This window comes from Diceros bicornis, chromosome 8 (assembly GCF_020826845.1).
Source record: "Diceros bicornis minor isolate mBicDic1 chromosome 8, mDicBic1.mat.cur, whole genome shotgun sequence".
Lineage (NCBI taxonomy): Eukaryota > Metazoa > Chordata > Mammalia > Perissodactyla > Rhinocerotidae > Diceros > Diceros bicornis.
The window spans coordinates 16,679,869-16,699,341 of record NC_080747.1 but is presented as its reverse complement, the minus strand read 5'-3'; the positions used below and the strand labels follow the sequence as shown (position 1 = coordinate 16,699,341).

Here is a 19,473-nt window from a genome sequence, read left to right as displayed (position 1 = left end):
TGGTCTTTTACAGGTTTTAAAATTCTTTCTTTTTATTATCTCATTTCATCCTCATAAAACTTCTAGCAGAATAACAGGGGGTTAGTCTCCATTTAGCAAATTAAGAAATGGAGAGATTAAGTTGCTTGTCCAAAGTCATAGATATTCAGTGATAAATGGAAAGATGGGCATTCTTTTTCCTGGTCCATTATATATCTACCAGGAATCTCCATTAACTCATGAATGAGTCTTGGTATAGGAAAGACAGAGGCAGAAGTCCCATGACAGCTGTTTCCTGTTGGCAGGTTTAGTGGCTTTCACTTCAACATGGCAGACATTTATGGTGCACTAACTGTTTGAGAAGTAATAGTGCCAGGAACAGAGGAACACATAGATCGCTATGTCTGAAGGCTGACATTGTACTGAAATAAACAAACATGTACATATATCACTCAGATACAATGAATACAAGTAAAATGCTGTGAGAGGCAATACTAGAAAGGCATTAGAGTTAAGAAGAGAAGAGTGATAACTCTAGGACTAGTCTATTTGATTCAAATCCTGGTTCTGTGACTAACTAGCTATGGAAAGCTTAGGTAAGTTGCTTACCTTTTCTGAGCTTCAATTTGCTCATCTGCAAAGTGGAGATAATAATAGTAAATATTATATGTCCACCCAAAGGATTAAATAAGCATGTGAAGTGTTTACAACAGTAACTGGCTAGCAACTGGTCAATAATTGCTGGCTGTGGATGCTGTTATTACCCTGTTACTACTGTGATGATCACAACTACTATAGCCGTGGGGATAAGACTGACTCTCACCTCAGTGCATTTCACAAGGAGGTAACCTGCAGCAGGGCCCTGTGGAGAAGAATCATCATTTCACCGGAGACAGAAAAAGCAGGAGGAGCATTTTAGGTACTTGAAAAGATGACAGACAGTCAGAAGGGGTGAGAAGCAGGAAAGAGAAGCAGCTGGAAAAGGCGAGCTAGGACCAGAGTTTGAAGGTCCTTGCAACCAACACAAGGCTAGACTACTCTGCAGTAAAGGGAGGCAATGAAGAGTCAGCCACACTTTTATTTATTTATTTTTTATTTCAGCTTTATTGAGTTATAATTGACATATAGAATGGTAAGATATTTAAAGTGTACATTGTGCTGATTTGATATTCGAATACACTGTGAAAGGATTCTCCCCCATCTAGTTAATTAATACGTCCATCACCTCACATATTTATCTCTTTTTGTGTGTGTGAGAACATTTAAGTTCTACTCTCTCAGCAAATTTCAATTATACAATACAGTTTTATCAACTGTATCACCATGTAATACATGAGATTCTCAGACCTTGTTTACTTTATAGCTGAAAGTTTATACACTTTGACCAACATAACCCTATTTCCTCTACCCACCAGTGCCTGGAAAAAACTTTTCTACTTTCTGTTTCTATGAGTTTAACATTTTCTTTTAAGATTCTACATATAAGTGATACCATGCAGTATTTGTCTGTTTCTTTCTGGTTTATTTCACTTAGCGTAATGCCCTCAAGATCTATCCACATAGTCGCAAATGGCAGGATTTCCTTCTTTCTCATGGCTGAATAATATTGCATATATATATATATTTATTTACCACATCCCATATCCTCTTTATCCCTTCATTCATTGATGGACACTTAGATTGTTTCCATATCTTGGCTACTGTGAATAACACTGCAATGAGCATAAGAGTGCAGATATCTCCTCAATATCCTCTTTTCATTTCCTTCGGACCCAGTAGACCCAGAAGTGGGATTGCTGGATCAAAATGGGGAATGAATTTTGTCTTGATTGGGTTTTGAGATGGCTGGAGCCAGCCAATAGTAGAGGGAACTGGATACAAGTCAAACTTCAGAAGAATTGATGATGAACTTGAAAGTCACAGAAAAGACTAGCAAAGGATCAAGAGCAACATTTGAAGACAAGACGCAACCAGAGTGTCAAAACTACAAGTAAAAGCTAAACTGGGTATTGGTTTCTGAGTAAAGGAACCATCCGAAACTGAGAGTAAGAAAATGACACAAAAGTAAATAAGAAAACAGGTAAATCGTTGAGGGAGAAAAAAGAAAACAGGAAAATCAGTTGGGAAATTGCTTAAAACATCTATGCAAGAAACAATATCCAGAGCTAAGTCTTATTGAACACAACACTATTCTAAGCCTGAAGAACTATTGCTAATATTCACTGCAAACCTATGAGAAAGGCATAATTATAATCCCCACCTAGATGATAAAAGTAAACAAAGAAATGAAATCACTAACCCAAGATCTCACAGTTACTAAGTGTCAGCAGGGATTTGACCTAGAACAGAATAATGCCAGAGTTTCCGGTCTCACCACTACCTATGAGAGAAGACAAAGGCCTAAATATATAAGGCTATAGTGATGGAAGGGAGAGGGGGGATTTGAACACATGGTGAAAGTGTATTTGTAACACTGGAAAACAATTGGTGGCATTGAATTAAAGATAGGAAAGGGACAGAGTGATTCCACCAAAAGGAAAATGGTGACCATAAGCAAAAACAAGGAACAGAGAAGGCCATGAAAGTGTGTTAAGAAAAGATGATAGTGGGGCTGGCCCGGTGGCATACTGGTTAAGTTTGCATTCTCCCCTTCAGCAGCCTGGGGCTTGAGGGGTTCGGATCCCAGGTGTGGACCTATGTATGGCTCATCAAGCCATGCCGTGGCAGTGTCCCACGTACAAAATAGAGGAAGATGGGCACAGATGTTAGCTCAGGGCCGATCTTCCTCAGCAAAAAGAGGAAGATTGGCAATGGATGTTGTCTCAGAGCCAATCTTCTTCACCAAAAGAAAAAAGAAAAGATGATAGTTTTATTTTAGATACGTTGGCTTAAAGTATCTAAAGAACACATGCCACTCTTGAAACAAGTTTTATTGTTGATTGGTGTATCTTTGGTTTTTTTTTTCACATTACCTGTATGATGAAATCTTTTGCTTCCCACTTGATTTTTCCACTATTTTTCTCACTGTTAATTTGGGCCAAAAGGAGTAGAATGATGATTACTTATAAGAAGCTACATAGAAGTTGAGATACACAAAAGCCTTTTCTCTTTTTTTTTCTTTTATTAATTATTTCATGATTGGTCACTCATGCAGTTTCTAATAGGAGTCATTCATAAATATCTCTTTACCATTTACATTGACTTAAGAAGTAATATTTGGGCTAAACATGAGTCTAGTTAATGCCAGTTTCTGTAGTTTCCTTTAGACACCGAAATGAGAGCCTGACACTTCAAGCAGACTCAATTTTACACTCCACCAGGTCTATAAAATACAGAGCATTGCTGTGTTATCTGCTTAGATTGCAGGGTTAAAGTTTAACCTTCTTACTTTCAAATTGCCTTCTTGCCAGGGGATGTGGAGCAGCGAGTGTGATGAGCAGAAAGTCTTTAAAGAAACACTGCCTCTCTTTGCTTGTAAGCTCTCAGGGAAAAAAAAAAGGGAGAATAACCAAGACAAGTTCTAGACATGAACTGACAGAGGGAACATTATTTACATTTCAGCAAAGCATTCTCATTTGTGACTAGGTAGAAAAACAATTCTGCAGTACATTGTACTGTTCTCTGAAGCTGCTTGGGGGTAGGCACATTCTCCAGTGAGTGTTCCTGGGGGTAATAAGAATCACATTTGATTCATCTCAGTGACAGTGTAAAATTAATTAATGTTTTAGGTGGGCAGATGTTAGAAGAGTTGGTGGCAAAATTATCATAATAATAGCAGAAAGCACGCCCGTGGATTCCTATGATACAACATACACAATGCAAAATCCTTTACATACATTATTCCATTTAATCTTTAGAGTTATTGTTCAAGTACTATTATTATCTTCATTTTACAGATGAGGAGACTGAGGATCTGAGATTTTAAGTGACTTGCCCCAAATTACATAGCTGCTAAGTGGCTGAGCTGGGACCAAAGCCCAGGTCATTTAGTCATTTGACAAATCTTAATTAATACCTACTACATGACAGGCATTATCCTAGGTACCAAGGTTGCAACTGTGAACAAACCAAACATAAATCCTGTCCACTAAGAGCTTACAGTCTGATGGGGGAGATGCGGCAGAGCCTGTGCAATAAATATCCGTGATTGTTGCCTCATAGCTTTCTTCCTGCTTCCCTGAGGTCACATCCAACTCTCTTTCCACTTGGTGATGCCATGGGAGATTCTATGGTTTTTGCCATGACTGCCACATCTTGGGCCCATTTAGAGAAGCATGATTACATCCAAGCTGCCCGTGGGTACTAAAGAAAAAAGGACTCAAAGAATGACACCACTTTTCCATGAACGAATGTTTTAAAACATGAAGAATATGGGAAGACCATTGTGGAAACTGTGTCTGTGTTCAATGAATGTTAAATATATCCATATAGCTCAGTTATTTTCTTCTTGATGAACACTACCATGAACAGGAAGCTCCAAGACATGCTTTCAGGAGGGAATACCCACTACAAAAAGTAATCCTTAAAACCTGGGTAATTTCTGGTCTCATCTTGGTCTGGGCTTCCCTACTACGGATCCCCGACACTCTCTGGCCCTTCTAATTTCTTTATGTATTCTTCTATTCAATAAAAGAAAGAATTCCTTTTCTCTGTCAACATTTACTCCCTTAGTGATCTCATTGAGTTTCATGGTCTTAAATATGACTTGTATGGTGATGACTCTGACATTTACATCTTCAGCCCAGACTGTGCTCCTCAACTTCAGACCCATATATCCATCTGCTCAGATGACAGCTTCACTCGGATGTCCTGTTAGTGACTTTTCCACTAGAATTTAAGGTCATCATGAACAAGGATTTTGTTTTCTTTCTTCATTTCAGTGTTCACAGTGCCTTGAACAGTGCCTGGTTCTAAGAGGCACTCAATAAATATTGAATGAATGAATGAATGAATGAATGAGTGAACTGTCTCTAATGTCCAGAACCATGCTAGGCATTAGTAGTAACAAGATAACTGTGACACATCCCTTGCCTCCAGATGTTCACACCACAGAAGAAATGACAGATATTCAAGCAGTTCAATGATACACAAAGCAATCAGAGCTGACAGCAGACAGTACACATGCTGCATGCAAGTCTGAGGAGGCCTCTCCTCTGTGAAGCCCTGTCCCAGGGAGATGAGCCTTAAAGAGAATAGTGAGAGAAGCTTGAGGAGGAAGAAAGGCAAATCCATGTAGTACAAATAGTGTAAGTGAAAGGATTAATGTTGACGATGCAGGCTTGTTCAGAGAATAGCAAATTGTCCAGGATATTAGACCATAAGGTGTGTGGGAGGAAATGACAGGCAATAAAACTACGTAATTGCCTCAAATTCCATTCCAAAAAATGCTCCTTATTCTCGTATCAATAACAAACTGGAAGAGTATAAAAGGTTCCAAAGAGAGCTGTGGTTTCCAGTGGATCCGATGATCAATAATTGGTCAGTATAGAGTCTCCGCAAAAAGAAAAAACTGGGTGCAATTTTTAGGGCAAGGGCTTTGATGACTGATGGAATTACTCTTGCTGTGTGTTCTTGGGCAAGTTATTCAACCACCCTGTACATCAGTTTAGCCATCTAAGATGGGCAAAATAATACTCATCTTAAAGGACTTTTTAATAATTAAATGAGGTAATAATAATTAATATTTTAAACACTAGGTGCTAGGCTCCATTTTAAATGCTTTTTACACATTATTTCATTTTAACCTCTTGACAATCCTTTGCAGTAAGTCCTCTTATTATCCTCCTTTGATGAATAAATAAACTGAGGCATAGAGAGACTAAGCACCTTGCCCAAAGTCACACAGCCAACAAGAATCAGAAAAGGGATTCGAACTCAGGAGGTGTAACAGAGCCCTTACTCCTGAAGGTTCTAGAACAATGCTTCGCTAGTAAGTATGCAGTAATTATTAATAATCATAATCATTGCCCTTTATTGATCAATTACTGTGTATCAGTAAATAATTCAAGGAATCTCTCAAAACTTTATAAAATTGAAACAAATATTATCCCCAGTTTGGAGATTTTTAAATTGAGACTTGGAGTGGTTAAACACATTGTCCAGTGTCAGAACTGAGAAATAGAACCAGCAAAAAACAAAAATGTGGAGCAACTGAATGATTTGCTAGAAGGAGTGGTCCCAGGCACTGTTCTGCTTATTGTGTTAAGGGTTACACTAGCCATTACTGTAATTAACGTCAATACTACTACAAGTAATGACACCACCACTCTGACTATTTACCATGTACCAAACACGTGTACCATCTTCTTTAACGCCCACAGTCATCCTCTGCTATAATATTGGATACAGTTTTGTGCTCATTTTTATGCCTTTGAACATATGGGAGAATTAAAGCACAGAGAGTTTTCCTAACTTATCCTAGTCACACACTAAATGTCCCCCTGACATTTGGACTAAGCAGTCTAACTTTCTCTGAACCAAGAAACCATCCTAAACCTAGAAGGAACATAACAAAACTCAGATGACTGCTCAGTTTTCCTGATACTCTGTTTTAAACATGGCCATAATGGATAAATGTTGTGTGGCAGAATATGATTACCATCACTGAATATCCAAAATATTTTGAATATTTGATATTCCAAAATATCCTCCTAATATGCCACCAAGAATTTATCACTAAATGTACCCAAATTCTTTTTAACTCCCTAGGTAATAGATTCCATCTATTTACTGTCTACTTTCTAAAGCAACACACAACACAATAATATCTTATGAATTGGGCATTATATTTTGCATAAGTAAAATTTCCAAATGCTTATTCCTTTACAATAGGTTTTTTAAAGGTAACATTTTTAGCTAACAATCTTTTAAAAATGTATCACCTACATGTTACCTTCTTAAATGAAGTAAATGGGATAAAGCCTTTTTCTAATGATTAAAGATTTGGTCACTATTTTGCTGTTATCATTATTTGCTGTAATATGCACGTGCGCCTTTTCAACTTTATGTTCCCTCCTTTGTTCACAGGTAATTAGCTGTCACTTCTAGACTTTGCAGTCAGTAAACTTGGGTTTAAGTCCTGATTCCACAGCTTCCTATTTCTATGTCCTTCATAAGTTACAACATCCTTCCAACACTGATTTCCTCATTTATAAAAGCAGGGTGACAATATCTGTGCACAGAGTAATCATGATGTTTAGCTTTAATAATGAAAGTGAAAATAATTCTGTTTACTACAAAGAGCCAGCCATCAAATGTTAGGTATTATTACTGTGGCTCATGGGCTCCTTCTAGTTTGTGCCCTCCTCCCCCATCTCCACCTGGGTCTGATGTGGAGCCAGAAGCTTATTAAAATTTTGAATATGGTGAGGATGGGGACACTTATTGATAAAGGACATTGTGACAGGCATTCAGCAAAGTGCTGCCCTAGAAGTCAAGGAGACCAGGATCTAGGCTCAGTTCTTCCACTGCTGTGCCCAATGGCCTTGATTTACAACCGTTAAAGTTAAGGGTCTGATTTGAATATACATTTACAAAGTCAAGGGTCTGGATTCAAAGCCACTTTCAATTCTAACATGAATCTATTTTCTGCTTTGAGCCCTTTGCTACTAATTTTCTGATTCTTGGTTGGGTATGTGATTTCTAGATAAGTGGGGCATTATCCTCTCTCCTTTTTTATGGCAGGCAGAACAACAGAACAGTTAATTACACGAACTCTGGAACCAGACTTGCCAGAGTTCATACCCTAGCTCTGCTACTACTGCCCGTGGGCAAGTTACTTAATTTCTCTGTGCCAGTGTCTTCATCTATAGGACAGAATATAGCATCCATAGTGTGCTGATGGGGCCTTTATGAGTTAATATATGTAAAGCGCTTACACAGAGCAAAGGCTATGAAAAGCGGTTTGGTGTTGTTATTAGATTTTTAGGACAAACAGGAGCAAGTCTATCAGAGTTCAAGAGAAACTCTTTTGTTTTTTCTTTCTTTCTTTATTTATTTATTTATTTTTTCCCCCAAAGCCCCAGTAGATAGTTGTATGTCATAGCTGCATATCCTTCTAGTTGCTGTATGTGGGACACGGCCTCAGCATGGCCGGAGAAGCGGTGCGTCGGTGCGCACCCAGGATCCGAACCCGGGCCACCAGCAGCGGAGCGCGAGCACTTAACCGCTAAGCCACGGGGCCGGCCCCTTTCTTTGTATTTTTAATTTAGTGACCTGTTATAGGATATCTTTCTTCACCTTTCTCCATGTTTCACTACTTTTTAAATTTTCTCTTTGATCACAGTCCCTCTCAGCTGTTATCTTTCCTGACTAGAATATCAGTCTTTTGAGTCTGCCTTTATGTGTAAGTTCAATCACATTCCTTGTTTCCTTCCCCCCAAACCCAGCATTTCTATTGTAGATTTTTCTCTCTGTGTATAATGACTGAACGTATAATTTTTATTTCCCTCATTTACCGAAAAGCAAGTAAGATTGTACCACCAGTGAAATAATAGCTCTTACTATAAGGCGCCACTCATGACTTGCTGTAGTAATAATATGGTTGATGCTAATAATAAGCATTCCAATTAGGTGATTATATTTTAAAATTTAACCTTGTGTGTAAGAGTTATTTATGTTTATAAATAAGGTAGGGACAATCAATTTATAAGTGCTGCGAGAAATACCTCCAGCAATTTTCCTCTGCCTAGTTATATTTTATAAGTGGTTGAATTCCATGATGAAATTGCAAATTCAAATTCTCCTGGAATGGAGATTGCAATGTCATTGCCAACAACCACCTTTAACAGAAGATGTTCAAAATAATTGGCAGTTTTCAAAGTGCTTTTCATTTTCCGTGTGATATATGAATAATAAATAGGATAAATTACTAATTCTAAAGGGCTTTTTGGTCCTAACATGCTTTTAGGACCAGAGTGAAAGAAACACATGTCTGACGAACAAAAATTGAGGGATTCCAATTGTTCAGGGTGTTCTGGGAAGTGCCAGGACCCCTGCAGTGTTTGCCATGGATTGATTGCTTTCTACTCGTGGGCTGTGCACCATCAACTTGGAGTTAATTGCTCGCATGCTCTCCACGTGCACCTGAAAATAGCTCCTGGTGGGTGGATGGGTGAATGGTTGTGGAGACAGGAAGAGTCAAGAGGGCTCCCAGGTCTTCACGTTCTTGAGATAAAGCGTTTAAAGTTGGCAAAGTTTAAAGGGTTGCTTACAGGGCCTGGCCCAGGTTTGAACTCTGCATCCGAAACTGTCAAATTATAGAACAGGAAAAAGAAAGACAGATTTATGTCAGATCCCAGCTCCCCCACTTATCAGCAATACAGTTTTGTGGACTTGAGCAAATTTCTTAATTTCTGAAAACCAGTTTCCTCAACTGATTATAATTCCAACCCCTTTGAGCATTATGAGGAATGGAACGAAGGAATGGAGTGCTCTGAGTATATGGCATCTTATCTATGCCCATACACGTTTTTAAAGTTGACAAGAAAGGAAGAAAGAAATTACATCATATTGGTGCCCTGAAATATAGTTTTGGACATCTTCCCCCAGGCAGCTTAATCTTTGTCCTGATGTATCAGACTCGAACATTAAACAAACAATAGCATCTCCACCTTAGTCCAGAAGTTCTCAGGAGTAGTTTCCAATGCTACAGTCAAGAATCTTCCAGCATTGCTTAGTGTAATGCTAAAACCTGAAGCAAAATTAGTCAAATCCTGTTCCAATGCATACCACTGGAACAAGCTTCTAAATATTTAATAATATGTATCATTAGAAAGTATTCATCCTCATCATGATGTTATTGCCATATGGATCAAGCTATTGTTAAACCAATTTAATTAAGGGTAAACATTAGGAGTAAAGACTCAGAAAGTATTTTTATAAATGAGATAAAGCAATATAAGTCAAGTTGGCTGAATCATTGGCTAGACAAATCAATTTCAGCTCAACTAGAATTTTAAATTTATAGTATTTATGAACTTTTTATGATGAAAAATGGATACATTTTTTAAAGAAGGGTCATGCTGTATTGAGAAACGGACCTCCTGTAGACACATCCACTATGCTTGGGATGCTCCCAATAGTTGTTCATTGATTTCACATTTTTTTATTGAGCATTTTTAGTATGTCAAACTAAATGCTGTTGGGCCAGGCTAGCCCGTAGTCTGGCAGGTCCTGGGTAAAAGAATGTGGCAGCAGCCCCACAGTGTTCCCTGCTGTGATAAGGCAAGGACTCATCTCTGCGTGCCCAGGCTGGGTTCTGAACCAACTTCCCAAAAGGCATAACATTGTTCTTCATAAAACGGTTTTATTTCAGCATTACAGGCCTTGTTTACAAACGTGCATATTAGAAAGGCAGGCCTCACACCCACGTTTCTTTGTAAAGCAAGAGGTTCTGTAGTTACGTTCTGCAGGGTATGGTTTGACCTCAAAATCAAATTTGCATAATTATGAGTTGGGCTGTAATAAGCTTCTACTGTATTTTAAGAAAAGTTGTGAGAAAGGGGAGAAAGATGCCTATTTTTAAAACTCATTCTGCTGTTCCCGAGTGATTTGAATTTCAATTTCTAGCCCAACTGTGTCATGGCATGAGGGGACTGTTGACTCAGACATAGAACAACCTCGGCTCTTAGAGACTTAAATCTAATGAACAAAGAACGAAAGAGACACCCAGGAAGCTCAAGGGTGTCTGGGTTTGAGAATTTGTTGTCTGATTAAAATTAAATCTGTTAAAAGATACGCACAGTAAAATACTACTGTATTTGAATTCAGCTTGTCTCAAGATGCAAAGGCAGCATTGGAATTAGCAACTCAGCAAGACGCCTGCATAGTTATACTTTAGCAGAGGCCTGGAGATGATTCAGAGGCCAGGTCAGCTAGAGTCCCACCTGGTTCAGGTTTTAATCCCAGACAATCCTCCCTGAGCCTAAATTTCTCAGTGGTAAAATGTGAAAAAGCAAATCTTGAGGGTTCTTTCCAGCTTTGAGATCCCATCACTTCCGCATCTTATTCTACACATTTTTAAGTCAGCACAGCATCCACAGCCACCATAGTGATCTCCTCAAGGCACCAGGCACATTTCCCCTGAGGCACTGGGGGTTTGATGGCCTGCTGGCGTGTGGTTTAAAATCTTCTATTCTCTAGGATTTTGGACCAAAAAATGTAACTGCTACCATCTCTTAAAATAGCATATTGACTCAGCTCATGTTCTTTGGTGTCCAAAAGCCAGGGATCAAATCCCAGCTCTGTCACTCACTATCTGTATGACCTTGAGTGAGTTATTTAATTTCTGTGAGTCCCAGTTTATTCCTTGTAAAATAAGGGCAATAATGGATATCTCACAGTATTTTTGTTGGTGTTAGAATGGGATAATATACAGCCAGGCTTAGAGCCAAAACTCTAAGGGTGGTGGTTTGTATTAATAATCTCAGCAGAATGCTTAAAAAGTTGGACTTTAGGGTGCTAAAGACACCTGTCTGTTTCATTACTAACTAGCCATCTGATCTTGAGTAAGTTACTTAGACTCTCCAAGCCTCAATTTCCTCATTATAAAATGGAGATCAAAATCCTTCTCTTGAAGGGTGTTGTAAAGATTAAATGGTATGATTGGCCAGCAAACTGCCCAGCACACTGGCAATCTCTGTGAATAACAAAACCTGCTTTTATTAGTGTTATGTGTCATTTGAAGATAGGTGGATGTATTTGTTTGCTAGGGCTGCCATAAGAAAATGCCACAGACTGGGTGGCTTAAACAACAAAAATTTATTTTCTCACAGTTCTGGAGGCTGGAAGTCCAAAATCAAGGTGCCAGTAGGGTTGGCTTCTCCTGAGACCTCTCCCCTTGGCTTGCAGATGGCTGCCTTCTTGCTGTGTCTTCACGTGGCCTTTCTTCTGTGTGTGTGTACCCCTGGTGTCTCTCTCTCTTCTTAAATAGACACTAGCTGTATTAGATTAGGATCCCACCCTTATGACCTCATTTAACCTAATTACCATATCTCCAAATACAGTCATTTTGGAGGTTAGGCCTTCAACATACAAATTTTAGGGGAACACAATTCAACACATAACAGGGCTAGAAGCCAGATTGCTGGAGATTAAGGAGAGAGCAGGCACAAGGAAATGGACCCAGTGGATATAGTCAACTTTTCTGAGACGTTTGACAGTACAGGAGAGGAGAGGAGATAAAAATGTTATTTTCATCATTGTTATTTCTCTTGTTATTGAGAGAGAGCATGGCAAAGTAGAAAGAACATAAGGTTTGGCATCAACGACTTGGGTGTAAATCCTGTCTCTGTATTTTCTCCTGTGTCACATCTGGCCACTCATTTCTTCACCTCCATGAGAGTCAGTATCCACATCTGTGAAAAATGGACAATCATACCTCATTGTGGAGTTGTTGTGAGGATTAGAATTATATGGGTAAAGCACCCAGCCCATCTCCTTACATATACCAGGAGCTCAATAAATGTTAAGCACAGTATTAAAATCCCCCAAATGCATACTCTTCACTCGGGGCTGAGTCACATCATGAATTTCACAGTTCTGTGCAGAATCATGCTGTGCTCTCCACAGTTTGCCTCCAGGAATCAGAGTCCTGATTGGGTTAGGTGGTGTTGCTTTTTTAACTTATCATATGCTGGTGATTGCTGATGATTTCAGGTATGCTTTTAGAGTCTGTCGTCCTCCTGGAAATAGAAACAGCCCTTGGCAGGTAGGAGTCATTAAGAAGTAGGGTACCAGTCAGCTGGGAAAGCAAGAGACTCCGCAGGCAGACACTTCAAGTGCAGTTCTTTGCATATTGCATGTGATGCTCACCCTATCACACACACTTAATTCAATTACACTGACCCTCTGGCCCTGCGTCTTTTGTGTCAGTCTCAGTTTCTGCAAGTCTGCGACAGCTGGAGAAAGAAACTGTGTTGGTAGTGTGGTTCAGACGGCTGTATGGTTACAAAGGCCGAGAAGTTAATGCAATGTTTTGTTTCTTTCCGGTGGAAGGGTCACTAGGTTCAGAGGAGGTTATGTTATGATTGAAAAGACTGCTCAGAAAATCTGATTAAAATTTCCTCTGCTTGTGCCTATGCTCTGTTTCTTGGAACAACGCATAGAGAACATAGTGATTCCACAGAAGGCATTTAAGGTCCACCAGTGGTCCACAAACTTCAGTTTGAGAAATAATTTTCTAGAGGGTAGCTAAAATTCAAGGGGCTCCAGAGGAATAGAAACTTTAGCAGCAACATCATTTGTTTATTGATTCATTCATTCATTCACCAAATAATTATTGAGTGACTATGGAGTATCAGACTCTATGTTAGGTCCAGAGGCTACACACATCTGTAAGACATTGCTCCTATCTTCAAGGAACTCACAATGGAAAAGACACACATGAACAAATCATAATTTTGTGTTTTATATGCTATATGAGAGGTCAGGTGTGAGAATTCTGACCAGGGAATTATCAGATCTGCACAGTGGGCAATTGGGAAAGTCTTCAGAGAGGAGGCAGTAATATTTGAATTGGATCATAAAAGAGATACACATTTCAACAGGTGGAAAAAGAAAAGGGAAACATTTTAAGTTGAGGAAATCATACTGTAAATGATTCAAAGGAAGCTTGCATCAGACATTTTTCAGGAAAGCAGAGTCTTTCTATTTGTTACTGTTTACTTACATTAGGTCTGTTCCATGACATTTATTTCTGCATTGGCAACTACAGTAACTACAACACACTTCAAGTCATTGGATCAACAGCAATCTTAGGGAGCACCACTTTCCTTCATCATCTCTAGCTCAGGACCCAGTGAGTAGAATCAACCCATTCATTCCATTGAAGGAGCCCCATTTTGGCTTTTTGACTTTCCCCATAAAGCCCAGCCTAAGGTCAATCTGTTAATACTCAGCTGCCTTTCTCAGCTACTTTTAGCCCTTTCCACAACCTTTAAGTGCACACCCTACTTACTTTCTCATCAGTTTTATTCTTGTCAGCTCTAAGAGTTTATTCTCAGCCTTCCCACATTTTATGTCCCTTTTATTATTCTTATCCATCCATCACTATTCTGCAGCCTTCCCATATCACTGTTCCAAAATAAACTATTATAATATGAAAAGTACGAAACAAATGTTTGCTTTTATCTCCCCTCCCTCATTTTGACAAACACAACCATCCCAAGTATGTGTTTCATCGCCATTATTGGTCTTTTGTAAACTCCTTGAGGGCAGTGATTAGGATATGCCTAGATTAGAGTCCCACTGATCTTCTTTTCCCTGCTAAGTGAGAGCTCTGGCCCCTCACTGTGCTCAGTGAGACAGGGCAATAAGTAGGTACAGATATTAGCGAGAGGCAGCATTAAGTATCAAAATGACAACTGACATATGAGACATGGGATTGGGAGTACTAGTGGCCTAGGACCATAGTTGATGAGAAGAAGCTGTTCTCCTGACCCGCACCTCTCTGAGTTGGGAATCTGTAGCCAAGAGGAAGAAATACAATGGAGGAAAGCCATGGCTTCAGTACTGGGCCTGGATGTTTCTGTTCCTGATGAGTTCCTTAGCTGAGACGTGGACCATGGCAGGAAGAATTCCTTAGGCCTCCATGGGGCCCTGCTGTGAAGAAGCTGAACTTAATTAAGGGTGCTGTACTTTGAGACTGGAGCACCCAGGTCCTTACATATCCTGACACCTCCCAATTTGTGTTATACATGACACTAGGGCAAATATGCAGATGTTACCAGATGTTATCTGTGGGGAGAAGGGTTCTATGGACAAATACCCTTTGGGGTCAATTGGGTTAAACAAAAAAACAGAATTCTTTGTTGCAGGTTCTCTCAAAACCTTCATAGTCCACTGTTTTTATCCCAAACCATGTTAATGTTGACAGCATTTCCCAAATTTATGATCCAAAATCTTTTTGCATAGAGCATCTTTGAGAGATAATAGTATAAATATAATTCACAAAGAAAAGTACAATATTTTAGAATTTATCTGTAGCTGTGGACTCCCTTGACTTCAAAATAGGATCTAGCCAGAAGTTCCCTGAGGCCCCTGTGCATCCATGAAGACTGGGTTTCTGCCAGTCAAACTGGTGGCTGATGACTTGACTCATTTCAGCACCTGATATGACTATTTCATTTACAGCCCCAGGTGAAATGTTTTATTTCAATGGAATCCTCAGAGAGTATTAGCAGAGTCCTATCTCATAGCTGCATGATACAAGGGTGGTACTAATTGTTATTAAGCTAAAATTCAATTTTATAACTAATACTTAGTATATACACACAAATTCCATATTTTAAGATTGTTCATGTTCATGATTTTTTATACTTTCCAAACTGTACTGTAAAAATGCTAGTATTGTATTGTCTAATGAGTAGCAAATATTATGCAGAATTGTCTTAGCTTAATCCTATAAACTCTGAGAAATGTAAAGATAGTGTGAGAATCTTTCCTCGGGAAAAATCACAGACATCCAGTAAACTATACGTTCTGTTTTCCTGTGTTGCTGTGTATAAGCATTGGTGAACAGTGACTGTTCCTAAGATGCTTTTTGGGTTTCCTCCACAGACAGCGTGGAAGATGAACTGGAGATGGCCACCGTCAGGCATCGGCCTGAGGCTCTTGAGCTTCTGGAAGCTCAGAGCAAATTTACCAAGAAGGAGCTCCAGATTCTTTACAGAGGATTTAAGAATGTAAGAACTTTCTTTTTTACTTTACCTTCATACTGTTCTCAGAGGAGCATTGAGAAGTGAGAGGGAAAGAATACCATTCTGTAGAGCCACATCATATGTACATTTCATACCGATCTTTCCTAGATGTAAATATTGTCGATATCCACTTGGACTTTGATTTGCTTTGACACAACTATGCTTGTACAACGTAGGTGTGCATTAAACAAAGATGAGTACAGAAGAAAGGTTTACTCAATTCAATTTTTAGTTGGGATTTTTTTTTTCTTTTTCAGCTATAATGACATCATTTCAATAATCTCCAATTGTCTCTACATTTTTGAACTATAGTCTGGTGCTTGACATGAATCTTGACTATAGATAGAGGCCCATCAAGGAACTCCATTCCTAGCATTGGAGAATAGTCACTGTAAGTTTGATAGTTTCTAAAAGACCATGTTGCCAATGACCCAAGACTGTGTCTTGGTCGTCTGTAAGTAGTTCCTCATCCGGCTGTCTGCGATCTGGGTGTGCATATGATCCTCCCTCCTGAATGAATCATCTTCAAAAGGAGTGATAGCCCGTATGTGCCAGAGGGTGAGGGAGAGAGACACTGAGTGTCCCGGCAATCTAGTAGGCACACACTCTTACTGAATACTTGGTATGTGCTCAGTATTAAGCTAGATACCAGAAGTTATTTACAAGCCATAGAAGATACGCTTCTGTCCTCAAGGAGCTTATGGTCTGAATCAGGAGGGAAGACTTACTGTCATGAATTTATCTGAAAGCAATTCATCCTTAAAAGTGTTAGATTGTTGTGTATCAAATGGCACACACAGCCCAACATGTATTACGTTCTCACTCATATGTAACCATAGTAACTACAGGTATCTCTCAAGATCCAAATTAAATTGCTTTGATCCCTCCCCAAATCTACCCCACAACAGCCCCAATTCCATGGCCTGTAGAAGTCTATAGTGCCCAAATATTTCTGCTAATTCCAGGCTCTTCAAATCTGACAACTTCAAATGCTACTTCTGTCCAACCTCGTACAGACAAGATGAGAAACTCTGCCTATTTTATGGTATCCACTAAAAATTTACTCAGAGAATTTGTAATGCTAGTTGACTTTGCAGAATATTTTTATAGGGTTCCATCATGCATATTGCACACAACCTTCCACCATCTCTCTGACTCCATGGAGGCTGTCTCTATCCCATTTCCGCCCCTCACCACTCTCCTTGTCTGGGCTTTCTAAATTTTTCTCCCCTCATTACTCCTCAAAAACATGGTCCTCTGCTAACACTCAGGCCTTTGTGGAGATAGACTGGGTGGGAAAGGGAGAGATATAATGGAGATAGGTGCTCATCCCACAAAGACAGGACTTTCATGAGAAGGAATCTTGATGTGTCATCTTTCAAGATGATACATATAAATAAACATGCATAAAGAGAAAAGGGCTTTGAAAATTAGGCTAGGGAATTATTAGTTATGCCTATGCTGCAACCACTTGCAGGCTGCAGAGAGCAAGCATTCAACAATGAAACAGTTGCACTGACCACTGACAACAGCGAACCACTGAGTGGCAAGGATGGGAAAGGAGAGGAGGTGAAAAAGACCAAGTCGTGGCCAAAAGTAAATGCTAAAGGAAGGCTAATCACAGGATCAAACTTCATATGTATTCCTGGAACATCCTCTGATCCAATTCAGAAATCTTGTAATAAGCAAACTTTTTTCTTTGTAAGATTGGATTGTGCATTCAGCTCGAAAACGGTTGTCGAAGAAGAGAACTTAATCCACCCTCTCAGCATCCCTGCCTTCCTCGACTGCTGCTACATTATTACTCCACTGCCATCACTCTAGGTCTCTCCGTTTGGGGTCCGGCTACCTTTCAACCCATTTGTTGCAAATTGGAATCATGATTACTGCCATCATTAACCTTCAGAGCCAGCATCTCTGCAGCCTATCTTCTATAAGTGGCACTTCACAAAAAAATTGCTCAGGCTCCAAAGTCTGCATTCGTTGCTTTCTTTTATTTTTTTCTTTGCCTATGTGTCCTTTTTCTTCCTTTTCTCCTCTTCACCCTCTTTTCCTGACCTCTTTTCTTTCTCCTTTTCCTACCGTCTGATCCATTCTCTAGTTCTTCATTCCTCCATTCCCGCCCTCCTTTTCTATCTTCTTTTGCTCTTCCTCTTGTCAATTCTTGTCTCCTTTCTTTCACTTGTGCCCCCTTCTTTGCTCTTTCTCTATTTTTTCTCTTCTCTCTTCATTGTTTTTTGTGTGTCCTCCCTCCGGCCCTGCCCCACGAGATAAATTTCCATCAGGCCTGAATGTGCCCAAAGCATATTTTGTATACTTCTTTAAAAGAAAGGACTTCACGGGGCCGGCCCGGTGGCGCAAGCGGTTAAGTGCGCGCACTCCGCTGCGGCGGCCCGGGGTTCGCTGGTTCGGATCCCGGGCGCGCACCGACGCACTGCTTGGTAAGCCATGCTGTGGCGGCGTCCCATATAAAGTGGAGGAAGATAGGCACCGATGTTAGCCCAGGGCCGTCTTCCTCAGCAAAAAAAAAAAAAAAAAAAAAGGAGGAGGATTGGCGGATGTTAGCTCAGGGCTGATCTCCTCACAAAAAAAAAAAGAAAGGACTTCACAGTTTGCTCAGAAAATATTAATCAATATCTCTCATAAATCAAACAAAAGTGGTCTTTTAATTTTTGTTTATTTTCCCCTAGTCAAATGTACAATTCTAATAAATAAGCCCTAAAATATAGCGAGAGAGGCACTGAAGCAGGGCAGCAGCCCCCACGTTTTATAGGATGGCTGCAATCTGAACCAGCTTAGCATCAGAGAAAGCAAACCAGCTACCTTTGGTTTCCTGAACCCCAATTCTCTCAAGCCCTTCAGATCAAAAAATCATTTCCCTGGAACCAATTGGGATATTCATTTTTAATGAAACTTTTTAAAACTCATTATATTTTGATTAAAAGGATAAACTACTCATCAACATCTTAAAACAGTCACACGTATATGAAAGTGGCTCAACATGGCAAGGATCACTGCAAGTAAAGAGTACCAGAGTCCCTAATCTTTTTCCAGTCCTATATCTCTGAGAGTATTTCCTCATTTTCAACATAGGTTGTTAATATGAATGGGAAATAGGAGAAAGGGAAGACAGTAAGAAAAAATTTCTCAGCCCCTCACCCTGTCTTACCCTCTGAGTCACCCCTACATTCTTATTTCTCTTGCTACATGCTGAACTGAGTCTCCAAAAGTAGGCAGCTGATAGAAATGGAGAATATAGTACAGTGTTTCTCTACCTTTAGTGTGCCTCAGAATCATCACAAGTGTTTGTTAAAAGACAGATTGCAGGGTCCCAGCCTGAAAGATTATGATTCAGTAGGTCTGAGATTGGGGAGGAGAATTTGCATCTTTCATAAGTTCCCAGGTGATGCTGATGCTGTTGGTCTGGGGACCACACTTTGAGAATCACTAACACAGTGCAGACATCATAAGCTTCAGTGTCACACAGACTTGAGAGTCCATATCTTACTTCTTTAGGCAGACCCCTCTGAATCAGTGGCCTGTGTGCCCTTGTCTCTACAAACTGGGATAATGATACCTACATTGCATGGGTTTTGAGCTTATTTATTTATTTTTAGAAATTAAGATAATAAACATAAAATTCAACAAAAAGAAGATATTAAAGTGTGGCCCAAAATACTCAACCCTGGTTTTGTGTTCTATCAAAGTGAGGCAGTCATGATTGGCCTTCATACCTCACAGGCAGTGTTTTGGGTTTTGAGCTACATAACTATGTATTAGAAAAGGTGCAGAAAAA

At 39.6% G+C, this 19,473-nt stretch overlaps 1 protein-coding gene across 1 annotated transcript in view; it reads left to right on the top strand.

Annotated features, from left to right (window-relative positions):
- The window catches only part of KCNIP4 (potassium voltage-gated channel interacting protein 4), a 207,812-nt gene that overhangs the window by 81,439 nt on the left and 106,900 nt on the right, over positions 1–19,473 (top strand). The window contains exon 2 of the mRNA XM_058546815.1: positions 15,538–15,662. Coding sequence (XP_058402798.1) covers positions 15,538–15,662 — 125 coding nt within the window. The remainder of the gene's footprint in view (positions 1–15,537; positions 15,663–19,473) is intronic.